Source organism: Nuphar pumila, chromosome 11 (assembly GCF_984573655.1).
Source record: "Nuphar pumila chromosome 11, dmNupPumi1.hap1.1, whole genome shotgun sequence".
In the NCBI taxonomy this organism is placed as follows: domain Eukaryota; kingdom Viridiplantae; phylum Streptophyta; class Magnoliopsida; order Nymphaeales; family Nymphaeaceae; genus Nuphar; species Nuphar pumila.
In genome coordinates, this window is record NC_143259.1 from 88,903,032 (window position 1) to 88,918,006 (window position 14,975).

General features: G+C 35.5%; 1 protein-coding gene across 3 annotated transcripts in view; it reads right to left on the reverse strand.

The window, feature by feature from the left end:
- LOC149822468 (histidine--tRNA ligase, chloroplastic/mitochondrial-like) overlaps positions 1 to 14,975 on the reverse strand; it is a 78,029-nt gene that overhangs the window by 33,674 nt on the left and 29,380 nt on the right. For all 3 annotated transcript variants that reach the window (XM_089981553.1, XM_089981552.1, XM_089981551.1), the window contains exon 7: positions 5,857 to 5,931. In XM_089981553.1, the coding sequence (XP_089837679.1) occupies positions 5,857 to 5,931 (75 nt within the window). The remainder of the gene's footprint in view (positions 1 to 5,856; positions 5,932 to 14,975) is intronic.

Sequence of the window (14,975 nt, forward strand, 5' to 3'; positions counted from 1 at the left end):
CTGCTCTTATTTTATAAAGAGGGCACTTGTGTCCACAACATCTGACGAGCTTTGTTGGCATCCCATGCTATTCCTGCTTCCAAACAATGAATTTGCAGTGTTGGTTAACTTGGAAATGATGATCCATCTTCCTCAAAAATTAAAACCAAAATTCAAGAGCCTTATGAAGTCTTTATCCTTCAACCATCTAGATCTTTCTTCCTCAAGGATTTTCTCTCTCCATAATAAATGATAATGGTGGTGGTAGCCTTGGTGGCTATTAGTATTCCCTTTTCTCCTTACGAGATGGATGCTCTAGCTGTAGCCTGGTGTAGACCTCTCTTTTCCACATGTCAAATCCAATAAATTTCTTTTAGTTGTCATCCAAAGTCTAGAGTGGAGATCTGAGATGGGTGCTCTAGCCGTAGCCTGGTGTAGACCTCTCTTTTCCACATGTCAAATCCAATAAATTTCTTTTAGTTGTCATACAGAGCCCAGACTGGAGATCTGTGTGCAACTGTATATAAACTGAAATTTGAAGAACCCTAGGCAATGGCGTGGCAGTGGCGGTGGAGTCGTAGGCCTCGTGAAGACTCTCTCTCCAACAAACCACATCAAACCTTTCGCTTATATTTTTTTTTGTGAAGACCAAGGAGTTTCAGACATGATTGAATCATGATAGTCAGCAGAACGCAGCAGGCTGGGTCGATCAGATTGCCAATCCTTTCGGTTCATCAATTTTGTTCTGTTGCGCCAAAGTACACAAAAAGCAGAACGTGGGTTACAAGTCTTCAAACAAACACACCAGCAAAAAAAAACTGGTTATAAGTCATATATATATATATATATATATATATATATATATATATATATATATATATATTTATTTATTTATTTATTTTTGCCGAACCCCCGCACCCGGGTTTTTTGGAAGTGCCGCATCCCCGCACCCGCACCCATGTGACATAGAACATCAGCTATCTCACAAGAACAATGTAAGATATTAAATATCTTGCAATTCAAAACATGCCAAAAGACTTATACTTTCATATTACATAAAGAAAAATATTATGGAAATAGTTGCACTTGATTTTCAATCGGTTTTCACTCATTACTTGAGTGTCTCATTGCCATGCTGGATCATCTGATGTCATCTTTGTTGGAGTGTGGAGCATGAATTCTACCTTGATATAAATCTCTAATTTTCGCAAATACAACTTCCTCGAGTGAAAAAATGGTGGAGGCAAAAAAATATTTGGAGGGTAGCTTTATAATTTTATTCATAATAAAGATTTTTTACCTTAACCCACTTTCATGAGTGAAAAATGGTGGAAATGCACTTTTACTTTAGCAAACAGCAAAAGCCCTCTCTCTTGCACACGGATCAGCCCCCAAATCGCTCTCACGAGTGCTAGGGTGTGTGGATACTTCTCTAATGGCTTCTACACAAATGAGAGAGTCAGCCCTCAAGAGGTCTTTAAAATTATGATTTGGCCATTTTTTAGCGTGTTGATTGTATCGTACGATATGGGCTTGTATCGTATACGCACTCGTATCGCGATACAAGTGTGTATTGTATCGTTATTCTTTATAGTAACGATATATATTGTACCGTATCATACGATACGATACGTACAACATTGGTCTTTTCTTCCCTTTCTATTTATGTGAAGGACCCTCTTACAAAGGAGATCCTCGCTGAAGAAGAAAGAGATGGAGGTCTTTATGTGATAAACAAAGCTCAAAAAAGTCATGTTCATAGTTTGGGTTATATTTTTTCATTGTTTGTATTTGAATTCAATTACATTGATAAAGAAATTGAGCTTTGGCATTGAAGACTTGGTCATTGTAATTCGATTTTTATTCAGACTCTATGTAATAAAGGTCTTATCACCTTACGGGGTATGGTTCCCTAATTGTCCTTGTGTTCTAGTTGTCATTTATGTAAGAGTCCTGCACTTTCATTTGATTCTTCTAATAAAAGAGTTGTTTCCTTTTGAATTAATTCATTCTAATGTGTGGAGACCAACTCTAATTTCGTCCATGTCTAAATTTGTTACTATGTTATTTTTGTTGACGACTTTACCAAATACACTTGGATCTATTTCTTAAAACATAAAGATCAAGTGTTCCAAGTCTTTCAAAGGTTTAAGACTTATGTTGAAACTCAGTTTGAGTATAAAATTCTTCGCTTTTGTAGTGATGGTGGTGGTGAATATGTGTCTATGGCCTTTACTACTTTATTGCATGAAAATGGCATAATACACGAGTTGTCGTGACCGAAGACATCCCAACATAATGGAGTGGTAGAAATAAGGCATCGACACATAGTCGAGACTGCCATAACCATGTTGATTGAGTCTAAGATCAGGAAAGATTTATGGGGAAAAGCCCTTCATACAACTGTTTATTGCATTAATTGCATGTCATTGTCTAATTTAGAAGGTAAAACACCATATTTATTGTTGGTTAATAAGCACCCAGATTATTCTATCATGTGTACTGTTGGAAGGAAATGCTTTGTGCATATTGATAGCTCAATACGTAACAAACTGGCTCCCAAGGCACAGGAATGTCTATTTATGGATTATGGTGATGAGTACTTGGGATATTGATGCTTCAATCTTGTAACCCAGAAGATAGTCATCTCTAAGCATGTTATTTTTCATGAGCATGGTTATGTGTCAAGTGAATATGCAGGGCAAAGGAAAACTTTAATTACTTTTGGCTGACTACTATGCCAATGACAGCCAATGAAGTTCAGCATAACCGTGATGTTGCGGTACCAGAAGATCCACAGTCTCCGGATGTTGATAATTCTGGCCAAGAATCAGTTACTATTCGGTGTCATAAACAACCAGCATATTTTCAGTTTTTCTCATGTGTTATGCACGAAAGAAGAAAATAGGAGGGCAGTTAGATGCAGCCAATCAACAGCAACATCAGTATCAAGCTGTGTCCTATAATCAGCCATTAATAATCAATGGACTGCAGCATTTATGTCAGCAGCAGTCATTGACAAATGAGTTGCAGCAACCGTCTGATTCTTCAGCAACAGAATCAGTATTAAACAAAGGGCAAGAGAGTGATATAGAAGGAAGAACAACAGAGTCATCGGTTTCTCTTAGGAGGTCGTTACATGTAAAACATCCACCTGAAAGATGGATGAGTTATGATACCTTTTCAATGGAATTTCAGATGTTTGCAGCCAATGTTATGAACGAAAGTGAGCCCAAATTCTATCACGAAGAATGTCAAGATAAGTGATGGATTGAGGCCATGAATGAGGAAATTTCAGCACTACATGAATGCAACACCTCGGAGATTGTCCTGCAGCAACCTGACAAGAATATATTGAGATGTCACTGGGTATACAAAATTAAATATACGGCTAATGGCAGCATAGAACGCTACAAAGCACAGCTTGTAGCAAAGGGTATACCCAGGAGCATGGTCTCGACTTCAATGAAATAGTCAATCCTATAGTACGAGTGGGTAGCATTAGAGCTGTTTCTCTCACAACCATGTATAGCTGGGAATTGAGTCAAATGGGTGTGAAGAACGCCTTTCTTGATGGGGTGTTTCATGAGGAGGTTTATATGGAGCATCCATCTTGGTATTTGGAAGCAGATCCTCAAACCACTGTGCTTTGTTTGAATAACACATTATACAGATTAAAGCAAGCATCTAGAGGATGGTTTGAAACCTTTAGTAAGGCTCTTTGCACTCTGTTTTTCTCAAAGTCAATGTGATTATTCTCTTTCCTTCATTATGATCTAGATATCACTATAGTCTTGGTGTAAGTTGATGACATCATCATTATGGGAAGTGACAGGGCTTGTACTACAAAACTAAAAGGTATGCTCTGTTTAAAACTTCACGTGAAGGACTATGTCACAGTGTCATGCCCAAATGGGTCTGTGTCACGGATGACACATGTGGACACAATGTCCAACACGTTAATGACACGCTCCAAAATGTGTCAGACTCGTGTCTTAAGCACTGCAGTTTAAAAATAGATTTTTTGAAAAGAAAAAGGTCTACTGTGATACTTGGAGAGAGAGAGAGAGTAAAAAGGGAAATGATGTGGGAAGAGAGAGAGTAAAAAAAGTAGATGACATGTCAGAAATGACATCATTCTTTTCACTTATTTTTTTTATTTAAGAGAGTGAGATGACATGGAGAGAGAGAGAGAGAGTCAAAAAAGTAAATGATGTCATTCTTTTCACTTATGTTTTTTATCCATCACATAATCTACACTATGATTTATGAGAAGAAAGAGTCATCTCAATAAATATTACAAAAATGCCTTTTAAGTAGGTGATATAAAATATTTTATATTTATTATATTATTATTTTTTATTAAATATCAATATGCTTTCATAAGTATTAAATGAAAAAGCCTTTTCAAAGAAACAATACAATATATATAGGGAGAATATATTGTGGTTCCGTACCACCATATTATGGTGGTACCAATTCATTAGCTGTTGGATTATCTTGGATCCAGCGACCGCTCTTGTTTCTTAGACAGTTGTCCAGCCTGAACCTCATTTATGAGGGTAAGGCCAGCTGGCTTTTCAATCCAGGTTTTTTTTCATAGGCAAGCTGGGGTTAGGCAGACCCCCACCAGTTGTACATCGTACCATTGGGTTTTGAACTTGCAATGTCCCCAACACAAGATGACGTGCACAAACTGCTCGTACCACACAAGTGGAGCCCCGTTGGTGCACCATGCATTAACAGTTTTGAAAATGCAAAATATTTGACTTTTTTTGCATTCTTTGGACATTTACGATGCCAACCCTTTAATGCCTCTCTCTCTCTCTCTCTCTCTCTCTCTCTCTCTCTCTCTCTCTCTCTCTCTCTCTCTCTCTCTCTCTCTCGCTCTGTTAAAAAAATCATTTAATGCCTCTCACACTGGGTTTTCTTTTCTCTCCTGCTACCTATGTCACACGGACACTCCATTTTGCCCTCCGTACCCATGTCAACACATGTGTCCCCATGTCGACATGTGTCCCCATGTCGACATGTGTCAACACCTCGACACGCCATTTTACCCTCCGCACATACAAGTTTGTATTCAATTTATAATTTATAATTATATTTTCAGTTTATAACTTTATATTTTCAGTATATAATATATATTTTAGATATAGCATATATATTTAGACTATTCAGTTTATTTTGAATTTATTTTGTGTTTATGTGATATTTAATATATATATAGCAGTGTCCCCGTACCCACATTTTTGGGAATTGCGTGTCATACCCTCCACACCCGTACCTAGGTGACATAGCCTGCTACACTTCATCAGCACATATCCAACATTTTCTAGAATTTTTCAGTATTACATACACAACTACAAGTTTTGGAAAGCATAACTTATGATATGCATTAAAAGAAAGGACCATTTATCACCTGGTCCAGTAATTAGTGGGGCCCAGTATTATTGGTGCAAATATATCAGGCATCTGATCTGTGTTAATTTTCAACTTGATGAACAATAATGTTGGTCGACTAACAAGTAGGACAGAGCATGTGTTTGTGCAGCGAGAGAGGGAGACATCGAGAGAAGGAGAGACATAGAGAGAGAGAGAGAGAGAGACAGGAAATGTGATAATATTAACCTTGAGATCCACCAAGCTGATAGGAAATATGACTTTCAAACAGATTCAGTGGTCAATAGAAAGAAGTCAAGAAAATAATCAGTTTTATGTCAATATAGATAAACTCAGAAATGAGAAACATTTCCCAACTGAGCAAACATATCAGCAGTTGAAGGATATTTCTAGTTATTTTAAAAGTTAGCCCATGGTACCTTTCCAAGAAAAAGACATTTAGAACATAATGAGATAGTGAATAAATAAACAAACCTTATCAATAACAATGCAAACTTTAGCAAATAAATGTTCAGATATTGAACACTGTTGCAATGCCGCTTGCAGAACCTATAAGAGGGGGACAGTAAAACAAATAATTAGGAGAAAATCTTCAGAAAGTTAGTAGATTTACCAGAAGTTTTGAAGAGCAAGATAGGAAGAATAATGCAATAAGATCCATGCAACATTTCCATCAGCAACATAGATGGTCCTATAACTGAATGACTCTTGTAGAAGCAAATGATAAGCAGTCATAATCTCAAGATAAATCAAGCTCTTCAGAATGACTGTGCAATCAAGTTAATCAAAAGCAATATGGCAAGTTCAAACAGATATAAACAAAGATAGCTTAAAAAGGACATGCACCAAAACAGGAATATCACAATTCTAGCTACGACATAATATAAATTATGTTATACTTGGATCAATGTCCATCACAGATAAAATTAAAAGATCAGTAGATGAGGTGCTTTAAAAAATTAAGAATCCTATGAAAGAGAGCAAATTTTGAATATACGCCTAAAGCATAGTCACATATATAGCCGATATTTTGCAAATATTGTGATAATATCACTGTAAATTCATAAAACGATAAAGGCAAAATCTCATGATACTTCGAAAACATCAGAAATTTATGTATGTTGTGATATTATCGTGATAATATACACTATATTATCAGTTACTTTTACTTTTTTAGTACTTATTTTCTATAGCATAAATAAGTTTTTCTTCTTTCTTTTGTATTTTCTACTTATTTATTTTATTATGTGTTTTATTATCAAAACATGGTATTTTCTTATTTCTGCTATTTTATATTTTTTGTATTTTCTAATGTTTTTGAGCACCAAGTTTTTCCTGAGATTTATCAACTAAATCTATATCATCGCAAGAAATTACATTGCAGAGATATAGCTGAGACCGATATTTGTAACTATGGCCTAAAAGCCCTAAACCCATTGTCATGTTGGCAAAAAAAGATGCTATAGTTGTAAAAGAGGATGTATGTGTAGTAATCCCAGATAAGAAGGTAAGCTTTTGTAACTATGAATAATAATCCCTGATAAATGGCTTTAAGCAATGAGGCACAATACCAAGTTGTCAAAGTTTTCAATCATAAAGTCTCTTTCTTTTATTAAAATTTGGATATGGATTTTTCATGCCCGTAACAAACCCTATAGGGTCCGGGTATGGTGATAAATAAGAAGACCCGATTAAGACCTGGGTCCGGACCCAAAGGTCCGATTAATACATGCAGCTGGGTATTCTTTGTGAAATTTTATACCAGACCCGGCCCCGACCTGAGTTTCGATTAAGACCCGCAATTTTTCAATGTAAAAATGACAAAAAATAGTATTTTATCAGGTATGGCCCGGGTTTGGTTCACGTAGTTCTTATCGGATCCGGGTATGGTTTCTCTTATGGTGGGTCCAATTAGACACAGGTTCACACCCGACACCATATCGGAAAATCCAGGTCTGATTCAACCTGAGTCTGAACCAAACCCGACCCGTTGACACCCCTAACACCAAGGTTGTAAGTATCATATAGTAACCCGTATCGGTTGGGCACAAATTAAGACCGTATTGTAAATATCATAAACTTTTAACAAAAATTTCCAAAAATCTAAAAAAAATCAAGAAAATAAAAAAAATCAGAAAAAAGTGGTAAAATTTCTAAAAAAAAACATATTACATAAAACAATGGTGAATTGCACAAAATACAACCATAAAATCACATATGAAGCATTTATGTCTCTATGAGTTGCATAAGACATCATCAAACATCAACTATCTCACAAGAACAATGCAAAATATTAAATATCTTGCAATTAAGAACATGCCAAAGACTCATACTTTCATATTACATAAACAAAAATATTATGGCAATAGTTGCACTTGATTTTCAATCGGTTTTCTTTTCACTCATTACTTGAGTGCCCAATTTACATGTCGGATCATCTTATGCCATCTTTGTTGGAGGAGTGTGGAGCCACATTTCTACCTTGATATAAATCTTTAATAGCTTTGTAATTTTACTTATAATAAAGATTTTTTACCTTGATCCATTTTCTTAAGTGAAAAATTGCTGAAAATATTCTTTTTTTATCTTAACCCACTTCTTTGGGTTAAAACAGTGGAAATGCACTTCTAATGGCCTTTAGACAAATGGAGAAGTGGGCCATCAAAAGGTATTTAAAAATCAAAATGAAAAGACTAACTTTCACCCAGTATCATATGATACGGGTACGATACACACTTGTATCACGATACGAGTGTCTATCATATCACAAAACCCAAAAGTAATGATACTTACAACACTGATATACACACTTTCTTTTCATAAACATGGATATGGATCTTAATATGATTCAAATCCATAATTTGTATAGATATATACAGTTGTATGCACGTAACCACACTTTTAAAATTTTCCCTGCCCTATGTTGAACAGTGTAATATGCATAATTGTATCACTGTATCATATGTATTACTAGTTCTGCTGCTACCTTTCTTTGGTGTATATAGGATTAATGATGCAGAATATTCTTGTGATTTTTCAAGCCCGACCCGTTGACACCCCTAACACCAAGGTTGTAAGTATCATATAGTAACCCATATCGGTTGGGCACAAATTAAGACCGTATTGTAAATATCATAAATTTTTAACAAAAAAAATCCAAAAATCTAAAAAAAAATCAGAAAAAAGTTGCAAATTTTCTAAAAAAAATCATATTACATAAAACAATGGTGAATTGCACAAAATACAACCATAAAATCACATATGAAGCATTTATGTCTCTATGAGCTGCATAAGACATCATCAAACATCAACTATCTCACAAAAACAATGCAAAATATTAAATATCTTGCAATTAAGAACATGCCATAAGACTCATACTTTCATATTACATAAACAAAAATATTATGGCAATAGTTGCACTTGATTTTCAATCGGTTTTCTTTTCACTCATTACTTGAGTGCCCAATTTACATGTCGGATCATCTTATGTCATCTTTGTTGGAGGAGTGTGGAGTCAGATTTCTACCTTGATATAAATCTTTAATAGCTTTGTAATTTTACTTATAATAAAGATTTTTTACCTTAATCCATTTTCTTAAGTGAAAAATTGCTGAAAATATTCTTTTTTTACCTTAACCCACTTCTTTGGGTTAAAACTGTGGAAATGCATTTCTAATGGCCTTTAGACAAATGGAGAAGTGGGCCATCAAAAGGTATTTAAAAATCAAAATGAAAAGACTAACTTTCACCCAGTATCATATGATACGGGTACGATACACACTTGTATCACGATACGAGTGTCTATCATATCACAAAACCCAAAAGTAATGATACTTACAACACTGATATACACACTTTCTTTTCATAAACATGGATATGGATCTTAATATGATTCAGATCCATAATTTGTATAGATATATACAGTTGTATGCACGTAACCACACTTTTAAAATTTTCCCTGCCCTATGTTGAACAGTGTAATATGCATAATTGTATCACTGTATCATATGTATTACTAGTTCTGCTGCTACCCTTCTTTGGTGTATATAGGATTAATGATGCAGAATATTCTTGTGATTTTTCAAGCTGTTAGAGAGTCAAGCAATTTTTTCCTGTAGTGCATCCGAAGGGGGTTCACCCTTATATGTTGTAACGCTTCTTTCTTTTCACTTTAATGAAATTTTTCTTCACTTCTTTCTTTGGTGCCTCTCTTGGTGAAACCCTAATGTGCATTTGATTCTTTGATACGGCATCGGAATCATATCAAAATCAAAGAAGGGAGTGAGAGCTGTACTTTAGAGGAGGAGCAAGCTTCATTCATCATTCACGAGGCTCGGTTTCGGGGGTCTCGCCAGAAAGTGCTGATGTCATCAATGACCTATGTCACATGGGTGCGGGTGCGGGTGCGACACAGGTGCGGCGCAATTTTAAAAATTTTGGACACGGGGACTCAGCTATATATATATATATATATATATATATATATATATATATATATATATATATATATATATATATATATATATATATATCCAGTGTGTGCATATATCTATATAAATTTTGGACACGGGGACTCGGCTCGTGACTCTTCCGAGTTGTCTCAGATCCTAACTAACCGAGTTAAAATAGTAGTATAACTGGGTTAGAACCAAACTCGGTTGAGTTTATCATTGACTCGGCCGAGTCTTAGCTACCATGGAAATAAAACATCATCAAGGTATTAATTAAAAGCATTAACTAAAAGCATGTTCTGGTAAATGCATTAAACATCTTTTGTAGTTTTGCTAAAATTCATAAGATTAATTAAAAGCATTAAAAGCTTTTAATTTTTCAAAGCTAGATTTGAAAAAGGGAGAGAGAGAGAGAGAGAGAAAGATCTCAATGGATGAGAAAGTGTTGCTACTCGTGGATGAGAATTTATTAGCTTTTAAGATTGAGAGAGAGAATTAAATGATAGTATTTAAGAATAAATTTTTTTTCTGGGGCTTATGTTTGAGACTCATGCTATATATATATATATATATATATATATATATATATATTAAAAAAATATATAAAAAGATCTTTTTTTGGTTTTTTGCCCTAAAAATAGACATTTTTTGACTCAGTCAATGTTGACCGAGTCCAAAATAAGGACGGACTCGGCTTCGACTCGTTGACCAAGTCCGACTCGGCGTTGATCGAGTCCGGGTCGTGTTCGAGGCCGCACCCGTGTCGGTGCGTGTCAACTCGGGTGCGGCTCCTCCCTAGCCGAGTCTGTGTGACATAGTCAATGATTGTACGAACATCGAGGTTTGGGTCATCTAATTTTAGAAAGCCTCTAAATCAAGAATCGTGGTTATTGGAGTAATATTTAATTTTAAGTGCATTTTTCTTTGAATTTCTGAAAAGGGCGTGAGCAGTGATCTGTTTCGAGCTTTTGACCCATTTTGATCTAATCAGTGGGTTTAGATGGCATGGGTTTGATGTTTGTGGGTCGTTTTTGACTGATGATTGTGTCGGAAGTTTGTTGGGTAGAAGATTTGGTGCTTTTGATGACTTGTATTGTGTTTTTGGGTGCTCATAAGGGACGATAGCTATGTAATGGGCTGTTGGGTTTTAGTTTTTTGTATGCTTGGCTGATCATTGTGTTGAATCTGGTAGAAATCAGTCTCGGTTGAGTATATTGAAATCCTGGAGTGTGATTGTGGGTGTCTTTGTTGGAATCTTGTGTTCCGGTGGCATGCTTTTCCTATTGTGATTGACACCTACATATTGTGATAGTTGCTTTGTGTCGTAGTGCTTATCTCTTTTTTTTGTATATTTGGCATTGTGTTTGCTGTTGGTTTTGTGTGCAGATCATACCTATAAAATTCGATGAAACTAATTTCGCATATTGGGCAAAATTTATGTGAACTGTGAACAGGGCATTTGGATATACTGAGTATCTAAAGGGTACCAAGTCTAAGCCTAAAAAGGTGGAGTGGTTGCTGCTTCTACTGAGGAAGAAGGCTCTAAGCCTAAGGTTGTTCCATCTGATGTGAACAACATTGGTTCAGACCAATGTTCCCCTCTATGTCCAGTTCAGCTGAACATGTGAGAAATACTCAACTTCAGTTGTTGGAACAGGTGCAGCAGATGCAACAGCTACAGTTTCTTACGCAGTCTGCCATTGCCCCCTCTTCCTCTGGTCCCTGTTCTTCCTCTGGTACTGCCGATGCAAGTATCTCAAATAGTCCCCAACGTTGGTTAATATAATCAAGAGCACTTTTCATATAATAGAACATGAGTCTATCTTAACCAATTATCATCCATGCAGGGGTGTTTTTCGCACTGCATATGGGTCATATATGTCAATCTTAAAAGTTGGTTTCATCTCATCTAGTTCTTTTCCTGGGAGTAAACTCAATATCTCACAAGATTATCATGTTTCTTCCTTAGCTATGAATCTCATTTTTGTTGGTTAAATAACTAAGATCAATTGTATATTGTGTTATGCAGGACCAACAATGAGGGAGAAAAATTGGATTTGTCCATAGGAAAGGGGACTTGTATTATTTGGATTAGTTAGACATGAATGATCAGAAGACGTGGAGTTGGTATGGGAGTTTGTTCAGTGGCACCAGAGACTGAGAGCTTAGTTGTCATAGGCGCTAGGTGGAGCCTAGGCGATGAGCCCCTAAAAAGGCCTAGGCGGGCTTAGGCGTGTAATGAAACAAGGTACAATGAAACAATAGTGAAACAAACACAATGCCAACAAAGGGTTTTAATAAACTCACTTAAAGGTTGGTCACTAATGGACCAAATACAATTTCAAAAGAGATAAAAATAGCAAACAGCACAAGAGGCATACAAACCTATAAGATGGGATATTTTCACTATTGTGCCCAACAGTCATATTATGACTGTTGTGCCTAGCAGTCATAATATGACTGTTGGGAAAGTGATTTATTACAATGCTAAATTATATTTCAGTCCCTAGTGGATTGTACTATATGATAAAAGACAAAAATACCCTTATCGAGTATTTGAATACAAATTTATTTTTAACACTCCTCAAACTTATGGAGAAATCACTGAAAGTTTGCTAAGAAGATACAAAAATTGAGGTAGTGGAAGAGCTTTGGTGAAGAAGTCTGCAATCTGAAATTCGAACTGGACATATGGCAATGTAATAGTCTCATTCAAATATTCTTCGCGAACATAGTGACAATTCATCTCAATGTGTTTTGTTCGCTCGTGAAATGTGTGATTGTTGGCTATATAGATAGTACTTTTATTATCACAGCATAACTTTGAAGGTTCTGAGACATCAACACCCATATCGGAAAGTAGTGTTATCATCCACACAACTTCAGTGGTTGTGGTAGGCATTGCCCTGTACTCAGCTTCCGTAAAGGATAAAGACACTTTCTGTTGTTTTTTGCATCGCCAAGAAATGAGAGAATCACCTAAAAATAAACAAAAGCCAGTAGTTGAGTGACGGTTATTGAGATCTCCTCCCCAGTCAGAATTAGTGTAAGAAATAAGACTTAAGGATAAGAAAGAGGATAAGAATAGTCTTTTAGATATGGTTTTCTTGATGTATCAAACTATTCTTAATACTGCACTCATGTGAACGGTTGTGGGTGCATGTTGAAATTGACTTGCAGAATGTACGACATGCGCAATCTGCCTTGTAATGGACAGGTACATCAACGATCCAATAAGTTGTCGATAAGGGGTTGGATCATCTAATAATACTCCATCTTCAGCTCGCATTTTCGCATTTATTACTTCAGGAGTATCAACATATTTTGTGTAAGTGATTCATGAACGCTCAACAATATCAGCTGCAAATTTGATTTGAGATAAAATGTATCTTCTTGGTGAGTAGGCTACTTCAATTCCTAAAAAGTATCTCAAAAAACCAAGATCAGACATATCAAAGGATTTTTTAAACAAAATTTTAATATCTTCAATTTCCTTTTGATCATTCCCTATGATAATCATATCATTAACATACAAAAGAAGAATGATCAATGAGATACCTGTAAATCTCACAAAAAGAGTAGTGTTAGTGTTACAAGATTTAAATCCAAGTTTTAATATCATATCACTGAACCGATCATACCATGCTTTAGGGGCTTGTTTAAGCCCGTACAGGGCTTTTTGAAGACGAAAGACCGTGCCTTTTTCAATAGACAGACCAGGAGGAGGATCCATGTATACTTCTTTATTTAAGTTTTTATTCAAGAATGCATTTTTAATCTAACTGATATATCGGTCATTTTCAAATGGATACTATATCAACTAGAGTTTTAACTCTAGTCATATGAGCTACTGGAGCAAAGGTCTCTTCATAATCTATACCATATTCTTGAGAATATCCTTTTGCAACAAGTCTTGCTTTATATCTCTCAAGAGACCCGTCACTTTTTGTTTTAATTTTAAACACTCATCTACACCCTATTGTCTTCTTTCCTATAGGAAGAGGTTGAATTGCCCAAGTGTGAGCCGTGTGTAATGCATCTAATTCAATTTTCATAGCTTCAACCCATTCGTTTATATTTTTGGGCTCGTTATAGTTGGATGGTTCATGATAGGAATGAATGGCTAGAAGACATGCCCTGTAGTTTGGTAAGAAGGATTTGTAGGAGACAAACCTACTTGGAGGCCTATGTGTTCGTTCTAACCTTCTAACACTAGTTTCTTCAGTATTTGTTAATTGATTATATCTGTCAAGGGCACATGGATGCTCCCAAGTATTTCGTCTAGAGTATTGAAGAAGATCTTGAGATGGTTCGCTACTTGAGTCATTAATAGACTCGAAGGTTTCAATATCATTACTAATACCTTTATTGGGTAACAAATCAAATAAGAAAGCATACTCGGATTCTTCCTTAGGAACTTTAAACACAAATTCATTATCATTTTCTAGAAAGGTAACATTTCTAGAAACATAGAGTTTATCATTTGTTTTATCATAACATCAATATCCGTTTTTATTATCAACATAACCAAGAAAGACACATTTTATGGCTTTAGGAGAGAGTTTGCTATGTTTTTCAAGAAGCACGAAGCATTTACAGCCAAATACCCTTAGCCTTTTTAAATCAGAAAAATTTTAAAGAGTTTTTCAATAGGAGACTTGTTTCCCAAAGTTTGAGAAGGCATTCTATTTATTAGATAGACTGCGGTTATGGCAGCTTCAGCCCAAAATCGCTTAGGAATTTCTTTTGAAATAAGTAGGGTTCTAGTAGTTTCAATGATGTGACGATGTTTTCTTTCAAAAATCCTATTTTTTTTAGGTGTCGTAGGGCATGATTTTTATGCACAATTCCATGATTTTTTAGATATAATTGAAATTCATTTGAAAGAAACTCTCCCCCAAAGTCGGAGCGGAAGACTTTAATGTTTGTTTTAAATTGATTTTTAACTAGATTATGAAAGTTTTTAAAACATGAAAAGACTTCGGATTTGAGTTTTAGAAAGTAAATCCAAGTATGTCTACTAAAATCATCTATAAATGTAACATAGTACGAATAACCACCTTTTGACATAACAGGAGCGGGATCCACACATCCGAATGCACTAAGTCAAAAAATTTATGTGTCACAGAGGTTCTAGACCCA